Consider the following 12,019-nt stretch of genomic DNA (forward strand, 5'->3'; position numbering starts at 1 on the left):
TTTGAAACATTGACATTTTATTTATATTAAAATTATTTTGAAACATTGACATTTTATTTATATTAAAATTATTTTGAAACATTGACATTTTATCTATATTAAAATTATTTTGAAACATTAACATTTTATTTATATTAAAATTATTTTGAAACATTGACAATTTATTTATATTAAAATTATTTTGAAACATTGACATTTTATTTATATTAAAATTATTTTGAAACATTGACATTTTATTTATATTAAAATTATTTTGAAACATTGACAATTTATTTATATTAGCACCCCCCCCCAAAAAAAAACGAACAAAAAAACAAGTAAACAAAAAAGTCAAACAACAACTACATTTTAAAAATTAACAATTTTTAAATATTGAACTTCAGGGATTTTTTCAAACTACCTTAATCATTGTATAGAGGAAGCGATTTAAAACACGAATGAAGTTTATGTCAATAGACTTCATTCGTGTTTTAAATAGCTTCCACAAAAAAATCATTAACATTCAATGAAAGTTATCGACGATTTTTCCACTTAACAACTGAGCATCTTGCAACGTGAGTTCGAACACTTCCTTCACTCAACAAGGCACTTTTTCATCAGTGTTATGAAAAATAAACTAACAATCCAACATGTTTCTTAAACAACAGACAAAGGACGAAAAGACAAAAAAATCAAACCCAAAAAATATCAAAGAAAAAAAAATAAACAAAACAAATAAGAAATAAAAATAAAAACAAAAATCAAATAAAAAATAAAAAAATAAAAAATCAGACCCCCTCCCCTAAAAAAACAAACAAACAAACAAATAAACAAATAAAATAAACATATAACACAAAGCAAAAACTCCCGCTATCTGGAGTTTGATAATCCAAAATGTCGAACTTTATTTATCTTTAAATTTATTTTATCATATAATTCTCAAAAGATTGATTGTACAATTCCTTGATAAACAAGCTTTCAATTTTGTTCGGTGTTTTGCCAATCTTCCCATGGAAATAGTGCTGACCTGATCAGTCTAGAGCTTTGGAAACCTACCACACATTATTTATTTATTTTTTTACTGGGAAATTCTTTCTTGAATTTTCGGTATACATTGCTTTCAGGACTTCTAATGTTTGGACTAACAATATATATATATAAATTTGAGCTGTGTGTACGAAAAGTTTCTACCAAACTCCTCTTTGAATATTTGATTTACAGAGTTGAAATTTGATATATAGGGCATTTGAACCTGTAGCAGATTTTCGATTTGTTTTTTTTAGCCGGCAAAATTGCTGCTAAGGAAACAACATTTAAAACATAGCAGGTTTCCTTGGCAGGGTAAGTTGAATAAAACATGTGACTTTTACGCATGTGCAAAATTAAGGTGCCATAGCTTAAAGTCGCTTAATTTTTAATCTTTTGTATCAATGTGTCGGTAGTTCAGACATTAACGACACCAGAGGGATAAATAACGATTAAAGCAGGAGCACTTAACGTTCTGGTTTCTATTCTAACGGATGGCACAGTAAATATATTTTAAATAACTTGAAATCATTATTATAGATTGGATAATAAATAATAAAGAATTAGCTCTATGATAGTAAATAAGAAAGTTTTATGAATTAAATATAATATTTATCCGTATTTTACGACCGGGCAACGCCGAGTAGCCTGCTAGTATATATATATATATATATATATATATATAGCAACATCACACCTATCAGAGAAGGGTTTCAGAGAAGAAGAAAATGTGGGATAAAGCATAAAACAGAAGAACTTTCTGTCGGACAAATTAGCACTTGACTTCTCTCATACAGGCTTTACAAATATAAAAATATACACTTATCTAATAATAATTATTATTTATTCGTTATTTTGCCATTTGATTTACATATGTGTTTGTGGTGCAGCGATTAGATGACATGTTGAGAGAGAATCACTCGTTTTCTCAATGCACAGAGACATTTAGAAATACTGGAGTGATTGAATGAACATAGACTGAGAGAGGGTGAAAGGAATACAAAGATAAAAGAGATCAGTGAAGTTAATCATAAATTCCGACTGATCAGAACAATTAATACAGAATTTATTTTTGAAGCATAACTCAACCCTAAAGGTATACTTTAGCATTTATTTTGTGCATATACGAAAAATTCAAAAACAAATGTGAATTAACTCAAATTTAGTATAATAATAGGTGAATTAATATTACTAAATTCGGAATTGCAACGAATATAGAATACAGATATTCGCACTGTTATATACCGAGTCTTCCTGTAACTGACTCGATGGGTTTAAACTGTAATGGCGAATCTCTGGTTGACGCGCGCTTGCGGTAACAGCGCAATAATCTAAAGAACTCACGACGAAACCGTTGACTGGAAAAATAGAAAATAAAGTTACACGCATGGCGTGTAAAGATTAGTAACATCACGGCATACACAATATCCCTGTTTACAACTGCTAGAAAATTTACAACAGCAAGTGGCATGTCGAATAAAATAGCAGCCGTGTTCAGCGAGATGATCATTATGGCGCTCTCGAATTCATGAGAACGTTCTGCCGTCTCGCGACAGCCTGCACAATCTTTACAATTCGTCAACGTTGCTATTTGAGATGCATCCTCGCCATTCACTTTATTGGTCTCATCAGTGTTGACAGATAGACTTATTTCCCCTTTTTGAGTGTGTGTTTTTCTTTTTCTACACCGTTCTTGTCTCTGGCATTTCGTCTGTTGTCTTCGTTTCTCTGTGCATATTTTAATCAACATGGCGACGTTCAGAATGAACATTATCACGAACGGAATAGCAAAAGCGAGGATGTTGTCAAAAGTGTTCATAAAGACATAGAAGGTAATAAGAACCCAATCGAGGAAGAGTACAGGCAGGAAGAAGTAAGGGAGAGTAACGAAAAATGCGAATGCCAACAGAGAAATGTACAAGCAGAAATACATGCTACCTGATATCCTCCGTTCTCCTATCCTGGGACGGAATATCTCCAAGGTCTGATCGACAGATACCAGGAGCAATAGCCAATGGCCAAACATGAATAAGCTTTTCCTTATCCATAAATTCATGTAGACAGAAATCAGCTTACAATGATTGAAATACGCTAAAAGATGAAGACATGCCTCCGACATGCACACATACAGAACCAGAAGATCTGTGACACTTATCAGAACAAACCTGTAATTCATTGACGACGAAACGGCCCCGGATCCTGTTCGGAAAACTTTAATTGACAAAGTGTTGCCAATTGTCGCAATAAGTAAGTATACAATAGTTAGACAAGCAAACAATGTTACAACAAGATCGTGTAACCATGGCAACGGTGGTGGTGGGAGAGGGGAGATTCTGAATTTGTATCCGATGAAGACATCGCGATTGGAACAGTTTAAGATCATGGTTAATTAATTTGTGGAAAAAAAAACAATCTTTTAATAAAAGAACTTGAGATATTTACCAATTCCAAGTAAATTATCTGACTCTGAATCTTATGTGAACAGAAAATGTAACTAATCTTCTTTGCGATATTTTGTCGAAAATATTTAGTAATCTTCTTTGTATGCAGTTAGACAAAAACTCAACGACTTGCTCTTTTGTTCTTTAGCTCACCAAAAATGATAATGATTTGTATATGAAAAATCAAATTACTGATAAAAATCTATAATTTTATATGAATATTAGTGCGAACACAACGAAGCATGTTTTACCGTCATTTTGAACCTTTTGACAAAGAGATTATATTTATATGCATTAAATCTGGATTATATATATATATATATATATATATATATATATTAATATATATATATATATATATATATATATATATATATATATATATTAATATATATATGTGTGTGTGTGTGTGTGTGTGTGTGTGTGTGCACACGATGGGCGCTCCAAAAGTAAAGCTCCCTAGCTTTTAACTGGAAAAGTTAAAGAACTACGAAGACGGAAATAATACCATTAGGAAAAACAATAGGTCATGAGTTTTGATTCTTTGGTTACGTGAGTGATGACCTTTTTAGGTTTACACGTAGGAAGTTAGTTAAGTAAACCTGAAACGAGGAGTTAGCAATCAGAGGTCGAGAGAGACGGCAAACGAAACGTGATGATTCCAAGAAGGAGAGGGGCGATAATAAGGATGTAGAACTGAACACCAGCGTGCCTTTTTACAATGAGGAATCATCGGAAAATAAAAGCTGTAAATGAAAGCAAGGCTTCTGTTGTAATCTTTATACTGCAGTTTTTTTTTCAAGGATCAACCAGATGGAAGATATGTTTCCTTGTTTTCCTATGTACACACATAGAATTGTATCCTTCTTTTTACTGCTAATTGTGAACACGCACACATAAACGAAAATAGACTGTTATAAATATACTCATAACAAAAGAGGATCACACAAATTACATGAACACAAATAGACGACACGTCAATAGTAAATAGACATTCGTTTATACACGCGTTTTATATACGTCATGTATACATACAGTACATATATACTCCGACTCATGCTTTCCAACAAATAATTACAAAAAGTAGATATAAAAATATTCGATATTAGTTTATAACAAATTATTTTGGCTTAAAAACAATAATTCATAATCTTTTTAAAATAGCGTTAATATATTCATCACAGTTACTTACTCTCTCATGCAAATATTAAATAGTATAATTTTTTCCACAAAATTTCATAAATATTTTGCGTCATACAAACTATGATGCAGTAAATGCTTGGTAAAGATGGCGATGGACATATTCGACCACTACAGAATCTCCCCCAAAGGAGCCGCTATATTATTATTATTATTATTATTATTATTATTATTATTATTATTATTATTATTATTATTATAATAAATTGTATCCGAGATTATTGAATCGATCAAATGTTCATTGACAGTTCCAATTAAACAGCGTAAGCATAAATCCAAAATGCTTTAAATTGTCATATTCATTTGAAAAGGAAGAGAATAGTATGATTAACATAGCCGGATTTTAAAACAAATTTTCTGATACCAAAATTCATTTTTGTTGCGATTAATGTTATATTCTGCATAAATCATATAAAAACGCACCTTGAATAATTTGTGGCAAACTTTGTTCAATTCGACATGTCGTATATAATCCAGCTTGCAATATTTAATAGTAGTCCAATTCCTTATAAGCTGCATATAACTCAGTTTGAAAGATTTTATTGCGAATTTCATTCAGTTCCAGATTAGCCGCATATCATTCACCTTGAACCAGAGTTCTTGTGAATTTTGTTTAGTTCCCTGTAAGTCGCATATCATTCACCGTGAATCATTTTCCTTGTTAAATATTATTTTGTTAGAGAAGTAAAAAAAATGATGGTCCATTAGCAGAAGAGATTATGTTTTTTTCCCCACCAACTCGTATCCAAAATGTCAAAGCAAATTGTAATTAATACAATTTTATCTTCCGAATCCATTGTAATCCACGAGTTAGAACATACGCTTTTCAATAGATATTTGAAGAAGCCATTGTATTATTTGTTCTTATAATATATTTTGAGACTGGATATTTTATTATTTTCATGCAACGTTTTTAATGTTCTAGTAATTTTATGTGGTTTATAGTCCTTTAGAAAACATTTCTTTCTGTTATTTTTATCCAATGTTTTGATGTTTATCCATTATTTTGATGTCCAGACAGCGTTTTGATGTTCAAACATCCTTTTAATGCTCATCTATTATTTTTGATGTTTGCATAATATTATGTTCAGCATGCAACTTTCTGATGTTCATACAGTTTTTATGATCCCAGTTTTTGATGTTCACACTTCTTTTGTTCATACAGCTTTTGAGTGTTCATACAACTTGATGATTTTTGTGGTTAAAAGTTAATTATTCGTTAAATCAGATAATGCTAATATTTCAGAAAATGTGTTTCATTCCTTTCCGTTTATATATATATTTTTAATCTTTTATATAGAAACATGCAGTCAATGAAAAAAAAATATTTCTAAATCCACTGAAACAATATATTCCAGAAGTTATTTTGGTATCCAACCGATATTGATTGCATCATCTCTAAAAAAAAATCAATAAATATCTTGAATATATATATAGCCACTAAGGTCAAAATATTTAAAGACGGTATTATTAAACACAACATAAACGGCAACGCCGATTAAAAGCTAGAATTTTACGAAGTTCTCGTTTTTTTTTCTTAGTAGAAAATAAAAGTGATCACCGATTCAATTTTTGTACTTGATTTCAGTCTCGTTTTCTTTCTTGAATAGCACTCAAATCAAATCAAATTTAAAAATAAGATCCAACCGAATAAATTTATATTGATTTAAAATTCGTTTACGGTTATCACAGTTTCTCGTTAGTCATTTCCTCGTTGTCAACAGTCGGTAGAAATTCTTAGAAATTTCGGTAATTCTGTTTCTGCAATTTGAGAATCACCGAGATTTTGTAGTCATTTGCGTATCGTTGTTTTTCAAAATCAGTTTTGTGGCAAACAATGGTTTCCTGTCCAACAATACAGCAATGTGATTGGCTAACGATAAACAGAGCGAAAAGCGAATCAAGATTTAATGTTTGTCTACGCTATCTCCACCCCCATAGAATACCCAGAACTGTAAGCAGCTGTTTACACAAATCAAACTGCTTAGAATGGGGCTTATTAAAGTAGATTCTATCACGTGATCAATATCGTGTGAACTTACTTGTTTCGATTATTCTTTGGTTTGTTTTGTTGCTTTTACGGCGTATCAACCGTTTGTTTAATGATAGAAAGCTAAACAAATGTGTGGATACGATACATTTAAATCTTTTCACGCCGCGCGTTTTACTTTACAGTTCCTCATATTTATAAGGAATGTGTTTCTTGGAACTCGAAGTTGTGGATCCAGAATTAAAAGTATTTCATCGCAGATGCTATACACATGTTCATTGGGAAAATATCTATGACGCAAAACATCCCTGCATCCCCCCCACATATATATATATATATATATATATATATATATATATATATATATATATATATATATAGTGACTCAAATGTTACTGACTCTTTCAAATATTTAACCAACAGTACAGTATACAATAAATTGTATCAATTTTTAAAAAATAATGTTTTTATAATTGTTTATCATTTTCGGTTTCGCACATAGTTGACCCTATCGAACACGCTTCGCATTATATTTGAAACAAGTTCGGGGGTTATGCCTCCTATTTCATCCTCAAATATTGCGTTTAAAATCATTTGCGTGCGGTTTATTCAAACACATTTATTTTCATATTCATTAACTTTTGGGCACATTTTATATATATTTTATATATTGATGTATATACAATTATATATATATATATATATATATATATATATATATATATATACATACATATATATATGTATGTAGCATGAAGCTACTCCATATAATGAACTATAAATAGTATTTTAAACTAAAAAGAACTAGCCAATAATAATTTTTAGATGGATAGATTTTGACCCATACAACAGCAGTTCTTTCCTCTTTGCCAGAAATATCGCTCATGAATTATGAGGCTTGAATGATAACATATGAAAAGCAAGTGTTACGAGGCTGCCAAAAGTAAACCCAAGCTCCATTTTCTAATTTCCTTAAATAATACTCTAACTAGTTATAAGCTCAGGCTTCTGAAACCATGTTAGATTCGCAGCTTATACATGAACGGTCGCATCATACTAGTGTCCTGAGTACGACAGAAATCTGAAATGAGATAATATCGATGCACTCAGGACAAGAGAAAGAGGAAAAGCTCATTTAATATCAACGTCACGTATGTTTTGTTTTATCACGCCATTTTACAGTCAACTTTTGTACTTTTCTTAAACACAAGAATAAGGTTTAAGGGAGAAAACTATACTATATGATCAAGTAATATATATATGTATATATATATATATGTATATATATATGTAGATATATATATGTAGATATATATATATGTATATATATGTATATATATGTATATATATGCCGGCTGAACGACATAATTTTGGAACAATCCATTTTGATCTTGGAACAATCCCTTTTAAAATGGTTTACGTCGGATACTTTAAAACTTAATCGTATTCATCACCAATCAACGACTTTAATCGGACGAACCCATTTTTTAAATAGAGGAATGAAAGGTGATAACAAACGTACGAAAATGAAATGTCTTAGCGTTTTATTATATTGCAACAACTTCTAAAGGTGGATAGTAGGAAATACGTGGCCAAAGTAGAAAATTGTTAAAAACGATTGCTCTTGTTGTAGCAGGGAATGTTGTTATTATTCGCCAGTCTTTTTTACCCAATTACAGACGCAAGAAAATGTCGCCCGTAGTATAAGAGCCTAAACACAGCATCTTTCTCCGTTTTCTTGTTTTTTTTTTTTTAGACAAAAGCACAAGCGCATACGATGCACTCTTGTCAGGTACTATTGGGCCGAACAACTTTCTAAAATATTACACATATAATTTGAAACTTTCGTGAACTTCTTTAGCTATGCAAAGCACATACACGTCACTTAGCGAACGCACATGTACATAAATCCATACACGTATATCCTCTCACATTAATAGATTAGATGCATGATATTACCACACGCGCGCGCACGTGACTAACCGAAAAAAAAACACAAATAAATTCTGTCACTAACAACGCATGCACATTAATATAAATGCCTAAGCATTTACAGAGACGTAAATACACATGGTACCAGCATTTATACAAACGTAAATACAAATGGTACCTGCATTTATACAGACGAAAATACACATGGTACCTGCATTTATACGGACGTAAATACACGCGGTACCAGTACATACATGGACGTAAATACACACGGTACCAGCAGTTACACGGGCGTAAATACACATGGTATCAGCATTTACACAGACGTAAATACACGCGGTACCAGCGTTTATACAGACGTAAATACACATGGTATCGGTATTTCACAGACGTAAATACACACTGTACAGGCATTTACACAGACCTAAATACACATGGTGTCAGCATTTACACAGACGTAAATACACATGGTGTCAGCATTTACACAGACGTAAATACACACGGCACCAGCATTTACACAGACGTAAATACAGAAGACACCAGCATTTACACAGACGTAAATACATAAGACACCAGCATTTACAAAGACGTAAATACAGAAGACACCAGCATTTACAAAGACGTAAAGTTAGACGATACCAACCGAAAAAAACGGGTGGTATTGTTTTTTCACACAGACAAGCAATCTCTTTTTCCAGCACCCTTTGAATTCGCATTATTTACTAATACATATTTTACGTTGTTTTAAGTTATTATTTAAAAATAATTAGTTTTTAGGAACAGATTTTATCATTTTTTCATTTAATATGCGTGTAGTATCGAAGACGTAAACAAACCGCTTTTCAAGGCTTTATTGAATAAAATTCATAGCTACTAAATCAAGAGAGAAAAAACTCAGTCTTTTAAAGAAAAAGGAGCACGTGCAAAATCACGTGGCAAGAAACTGAATTTGTATATCGCTTTTTTTTTTTTTTTTTTTTTTTTTGTAAGAACAAAATTTAAATGAAAATATAACAATACGTTATTCACCAAACTCTGGCTTCTCTCTCCAAGAAATTGGCTGAAATTAATTCAAATCTTTTTTATTTGTAATGTCATTTCTATATATTAACTACTATGTTTCTATCTCTGTGTATTTGAGTGTATGTTCGTGTGTATTCGCCTTGGCATCAGATGAAGTTTATGTTTGTTTTACTTGTATGAGCGCTGGTGCCGGAATCGTTAGGTATCTGATTTTAATGTGCAACCGTGATGAACGCCTCGCTTGCTAAAAAAAACAAAACAAAAAAAAAACAGACAAAAACAAAAAAACAAACAAACAAACAAAAGCTTTTATCGAAATGAATTGATAACACTATGTTGTTAACCGCTGATAACTTTTATTCGGTGAGATTTACATTGTCAAAATGTTGTTACTTGAGAGAAACATCTTGGGGTAAATATTCAATATCTTGAAGGTAAGCATGTTTCACCATAAGGTTTCACGTGAAAGAGAAGGTTCTGGAGACAAGTGTTTCTTGCAATAAAGTTTCACGTCTTGGAGGTAAGCATTTTTTACAATTTTTTACGCCAATTACGCCAATTCTCATTAATTAATTCTCATTATATACTATAACACCTTCTTAGGGACGACATTGGCTAGTACCGGGTGACCCCCCAAAACGGGTCCCAACTATAATTATATATATGATATATATATAATATAAATATTGATACGTTGTCTCATATATTTATCATATATTTTCATAATATTTGGAAAAAAACAGGAATTTTTTTTGAAGAACGATATCATTTCTTTATTTTTTTTGTGTGTGTGAAAAATAAATGAGAGATTAGTGGGGATCAACTGGATCGAGTCATGAAGAGAACTCAGAACCATGCTAATTGTATGATTGCTATCGATGACTTAGTCAACATGATGCAACATTGAGTGGAACAAATACATTGCCAAGGTTGCTGCAAATAAATTAGGCCTTTTCTACCGTGCTGGAAAATTACTCACACCAGAGCGTATCCTACATCTTTACTAGGACACATTTCGCCCATGCATGGAATATAGTTTACATATCTGGGCCGGTGTATCCAGTCTCTTACTCTTAGATAGGGCCAATAAAAGAGTCTCCAATTTAATAGGTCCCGCATTATCAGCCAGACTTCAATCTTCCATCGTCGCAATGTTGCATCTCTGTGCCGGTTTTACAAGTACTTTAATGGAATGTGCTCTAATCAACTCAGAGCACGTGACCCTTGACGTAGATACTCCTATTAACCTGACAAACAGCAACACCCATTGCCTTTACTGACGAGGCCCCTGTATGCCGGAAACCTTCTACACTAATGGTTTATCCCCTCGAACTGCTAGACTTAAAAATGCCTCCCCGTTTCCTTTTTCTCTGACTGTACTAACTTGCAAAAGTTTAAATGTACTGTGAGCAGACATCTCGCTTCCCAAATTCTCACGGCCCCCTGTTAGACACGATGACAGACAGCAGTTCCTTATGTTTGATGTGGCAATATGCCATGTTAGGGATGCAAAAAGAGTAAAAAAATCGTCTAGGGATCAAATGACAATCAATTACAGGTACTATAGACAAACGTATATACACATGCATACACACGAATACATACATACATACATACATACATACATACATACATTAACAGAAAATTCTACTTGATTTTGTTTTTGTGTCTTTATAGAATCCTTTCATATGTTCATAATATCGTTCGTGTAAATACGACAGTAAATAGTGTGATAACAAATTACAATCAAATATCATAAAATTGAACCCAGCATCCCATCGCGAAGACGGCACGAACAATGTTTGATTTGATCTGAAGTTCATCTTAAAACTGTAACAAAATTCAGTCACGTCCTTGTGGACATTTTTAAAATGTCTGACCTCTTCAAAGAACCCGTCACGTTGACGGGCGATTTTCTTCCAAAATGTCCGATTGAAATACTCGTACAAAACGTAATCCACAGAACTGTACGTCCAGTAGAGTTGGTCTTGCCATTTTTGTATCTCTCGGCGCGTTTTTGGAAGTGTATTTTTTCTTCCTACATTGACTTTCATGTAAATGATATCTTTGAATGTCCAGCACATCATACGACGAAGAAGAATCAGAGACTCATGGAAGTATTCTACCAACATCACAAGGGAGAAATCTTGGTCCAACATTTTGATGTACTCGACTATTGCTTCAGGATTGGAGCCAATTGATATCCGGCCATTTGGAAATCCTAACGGCATGCCTAAACAGTAAGACATCAGGTTTTCAGTCAAGGAAAAATTATTAGGAATACAATAACGTTTCTCTGATATTGCACTTGATTTGTATATCGACTCATACATTCTATAATTGGTCAAATACTCACCAACAGCATCTGGCTGTGTTATATTAAGAAGTTTCTGAAGTTTAAAATAACGGAATGTGGAAATCAAATGTT

At 32.2% G+C, this 12,019-nt stretch overlaps 1 protein-coding gene across 2 annotated transcripts in view; it reads right to left on the reverse strand.

Moving 5' to 3' along the window:
* Positions 1-9,404: 9,404 nt before the first annotated feature.
* LOC145277795 (galactosylceramide sulfotransferase-like) overlaps positions 9,405-12,019 on the reverse strand; it is a 28,687-nt gene continuing 26,072 nt past the window's right edge. For both annotated transcript variants that reach the window (XM_080129618.1, XM_080129616.1), the window contains exon 3: positions 9,405-12,019. This exon is cut by the window's right edge and continues 397 nt beyond it. In XM_080129618.1, the coding sequence (XP_079985744.1) occupies positions 11,226-12,019 (794 nt within the window). In that variant the 3' untranslated portion in view covers positions 9,405-11,225.

Source organism: Euprymna scolopes, chromosome 6 (genome assembly GCF_053919585.1).
Source record: "Euprymna scolopes isolate OS-2025 chromosome 6, ASM5391958v1, whole genome shotgun sequence".
NCBI lineage: Eukaryota > Metazoa > Mollusca > Cephalopoda > Sepiida > Sepiolidae > Euprymna > Euprymna scolopes.